This window comes from Chanos chanos, chromosome 10, assembly GCF_902362185.1.
Source record: "Chanos chanos chromosome 10, fChaCha1.1, whole genome shotgun sequence".
In the NCBI taxonomy this organism is placed as follows: Eukaryota; Metazoa; Chordata; class Actinopteri; order Gonorynchiformes; family Chanidae; genus Chanos; species Chanos chanos.
In genome coordinates this window covers 6,778,341-6,782,204 of record NC_044504.1, presented here as the reverse complement: position 1 = coordinate 6,782,204, position 3,864 = coordinate 6,778,341, and the positions used below count along the sequence as shown (strand labels likewise).

Genomic DNA, 3,864 nt, shown 5'->3' with positions numbered 1-3,864 from the left:
TATCAGCTGCTCAGTTTCAAAGATACGCACACAGATGAAGCCAAAAAGATCTTAAGTTCAAAACAGCAAAGACCTGGTAACTTTTGAAAGAAGAAGTACTTTATCTGTCACACACATACACACTGAGCAGTGAGCAGTGAAATGCAGCCTCTGCATTTAACCCATCCTAACACCAGTGAGCACACACACACACACACACACACACACACTAGAGCAGTGAGACACACACTATGAGCCAGAAGCAGTGGGCAGCCACCACCGCCCGGGGACCAACTCCGGGTCTTTTTGCCAGTGCCTTGGTCAAGGTCTCTGACAGTAGTACTAATCCTAGCATGTATGTCTTTGTGTTGGGAGGAAACCGGAGCACCCGGAGGAAACCCATGTAAACACAGGGAGAACATGCAAACCCAGGGCCTTCTTGCTGTGAGGCAACAGTGCTAAGCCCAGTGAAGCCCCAAACTTAAAAGTAAAAAATAAAATACAAAATAAAAACAAAAAAATCAGATGTGTGATAGTAAAAATATGAAGTGCAATTGTACAGTGATACAATGGTTGGGCAGACTGTTACAAATATCTTAAAATGTTTACTATTAATTTTGTATTGATTGAGTATCTTGCCTAACACCTCATTTTTATCTTAAAACTACTGAATTTGAATTCCTATATTGGTGTGAAGGATTTTAAATTTAGCTTCATGAAAATCTATACTTTAATATAGCAAAATGTTTTAGCATTGAAATTTTATCTGCAGAGAACGCATTATGGTCTAATACATTTCAGTCTAAGGAGTCCTAGGCCTTTTTAACTCCTTAACAACAGGTAACACAAAAACCACAAATGTCTAACACTCAATCATAAAAAGGATTAAATAAATTACAAGGTAAAACAAAAATCGAAAACACTGATTATTTTAACTCAGGTACTCCAAAAAAAAAAAGCCAACACAAAAAGATATGCGTCACATTTTTTTTTCATAATAAAATAGCAGATTGAACACTGAGTTGAAGTTGCGTCCCCTTGGAGAACACAGTAGCATAATTGCTAACACAGTGCGCTGGGCAGAATGACTCCCAAATGAACTGCAGTCAGTCTGATTAATGGCATTCTCTGTTTTCAGTAATATGCATTCCCTTGTGAAACTGAGCTAGAAAAACTTTGTTATGTTAAATTCAGTGGTCTAAATTACACAGGATCCTGTGATTCAGATCTTGGAAGTTTTCTTTTTTCTTTCTTTTTCTTTCCTCTTTTTTTAAGGCATATCAATATATTGCAGGCCTTTCATGTGAAAATCTGGTACTGAGATAAAGGATATCCTAATTAATTTTATCCTCCATACAGCATGTTTTCTTTCATAAAACTGTGTCTTTCCTAGTTTCTTACAGATATTGCACATAATAAATAACAACACCTGATCTTCACCCTTAGACAATTTGGTCATATGGATTCAGCTGCACATTATTTTCAGACACATATAAGCAAACAGAGACTTCTTGCTTCTGAACAAATCTGACCAATAGATATGAACTGGCTGAAACTGTTGCAATATTACTGAAGATTCTTAAACCACTGCACTTGCACCCACCAATCTGTACAGCAGTATTGTACAAAACACATAATTAATCTGTGAATCCGGTATTACCCCAACAGTATGGCAGAAATCTATGGTGGGACTATATCTACAGAGGAATTGTGGGAAACGTAGTCCGAGAGTTGGAGAAGCAAGTCTCATAGATGGCAGCGGTCTCAGGCCAGAGCAGCAGAATCAGAACAACAGTGTAATTAGTGTCTACACTGACTCCAGATGGCTTTAAAACCATCTTCATATCCCAGAATCCCTTGCTAGCGTCATGCAGGAGAAAGAGTAGCAGAGACTGGTCTGTGACAGAAGCCAGTTCTCACGTGGGTATCACAGCAGCTTCTGTGGCGGCACCGAGGAGAGCGTACGTTAAAACGTGCCGGGAGACGGTCGGCGCAAGACCGGCCCGGTTCTGTCCCAATGGGCTTGGATAGGATAGTCAGAGTCACGGTCTTCAGGATCCACTGCTGACTGGCCCGGTTCTGTCCCGATGGGCTTGAATCAGATAGTCAGAGTCATGTTCCTCAGGATCCACTTCTGACCGGCCCGGTTCTGTCCCGATGAGTTTGGATCAGATAGTCAGAGTCATGTTCCTCAGGATCCACTGCTGTGAGCGGCTGCCGTTGCAGTCTCTCAGGGTGGGTGCCATTTTGTCCTCCTCTGAAGGCATGTCCAGACACTGGTTACTGTTCACATGCAACAAGGTCAGCCGCTGTCCGGGGTCGCCAGAGACAAACAGACAAAAAAGACAACAACAAGGACAAGATCAGGGTCACTTACAGCACAACAGCAGACTGCCTGAGTACTACAGCACAACAGATGAACGCCTCAGCTGTCATGCTACAGAGAAGCTGGGAGTCTATGGACATACTGACTACAACTATGATTATGTTTCATAAGGCATTTTATCCATATTTTTATCTATTTCATCTGTAACTCTTCTCAACAGAAGGGAAACATAGACAGACAGACAGACAGAAAGACAGATAGATAGATAGATAGATAGATAGATAGATAGATAGATAGATAGATAGATAGATAGATAGATAGATAGATAGATAGATAGATAGATAGACAGACAGATAGGTAGATAGATAGATAGACAGATAGACAGATAAATAGATAGATAGATAGATAGATAGATAGATAGATAGATAGATAGATAGATAGATAGATAGATAGATAGATAGATAGATAGATAGACAAATGTGTGGATTGGTAGATAGGTAGAGATTGGATGTCAGCCTACATACATTATAAGTATATCTGTGATATTCTATTGTTTATTTAATCAAAATAAAACATGTTCTCTATGTTTCCGTGCTCTTCCATTCTGTTATGGTATTTGTCTTTTAAAACTCTGAACCAAAGCGAACAGCCACCAGAGAGCAAAGAATGTCACGTTCTAAAGTGCTCTTCATTCCACACTCTTCACCAGAGAGTTTCTTTTTTGTCTCTTTCTAAATGTAAGATTGAATAATCCAAATCGATTATGAACAAATAAATGGTAGGTAAATGATGGAGAAATTCCAAGGAATATGATCATTTCTTTCTTTCTTTCAGAGACAGGAGGGGAACAGCCAGCGAAGGCTCAGGCAGTGCAGTGTGGTCAGTTTTGATTAAATGAGACTGAAATGAGCTTTACCAAAACAAAGTCTTACACCATAATGAGTTTCATTCACTGCCGTCTAGCAGCTGCTCAAATCCCTGCACACACAGGGGAAATACAGTGTGAGACAAATATGACTCAGAACATCTGTCTTCATATACACACACTGTCAAATCTAAACCAGGTGAAAAAAAAAAAAGAAAAAAAAAATCAAGGTTTCAACCCTTGTTGGGAAGATGACTCTTGCATTCTCATTTGCTGAATTCACTGTGGGATGTCATCAACACCGCAGCTAGCTGGAATAAAGGCAAAATCAAGGAGAGGGAGAGTGAGAGAGAGAGAGAGAGAGAGAGAGAGGTGGCTTAAAAGGCAGAAGTAAAAGGAAAAGAAAGAAAGAAAGAGAGAGAGAGAGAGAGAGAGAGAGAGAGAGAGGGAGAGTGAAAGAGAAACCTGGGTTAAAAGGTAGGAGTAAAAGCAATGAGAGGGAAATGAGAGAGTGAATGAGTGAATGAGAGATAGAGAGACACGGCTTAAACAGCAGTAACTCCACATTCACGGCCACTGTCTGAGACCTAACGCACATTCATCGGCCATGTAAAGCACCAGCCTGGTATCTCCGCAGCACAGGCCCTGACAAACATCAGTAAGGACTCACAAAGCGTGGAGATTGCTTCAATTC

At 40.4% G+C, this 3,864-nt stretch overlaps 1 protein-coding gene across 1 annotated transcript in view; it reads right to left on the bottom strand.

Annotated features, from left to right (window-relative positions):
- Nucleotides 1-2,090: 2,090 nt before the first annotated feature.
- galnt13 (polypeptide N-acetylgalactosaminyltransferase 13) overlaps nt 2,091-3,864 on the bottom strand; it is a 30,284-nt gene continuing 28,510 nt past the window's right edge. Inside the window, exon 12 of the mRNA XM_030786501.1 lies at nt 2,091-2,288. Coding sequence (XP_030642361.1) covers nt 2,148-2,288 — 141 coding nt within the window. The 3' untranslated portion in view covers nt 2,091-2,147. The remainder of the gene's footprint in view (nt 2,289-3,864) is intronic.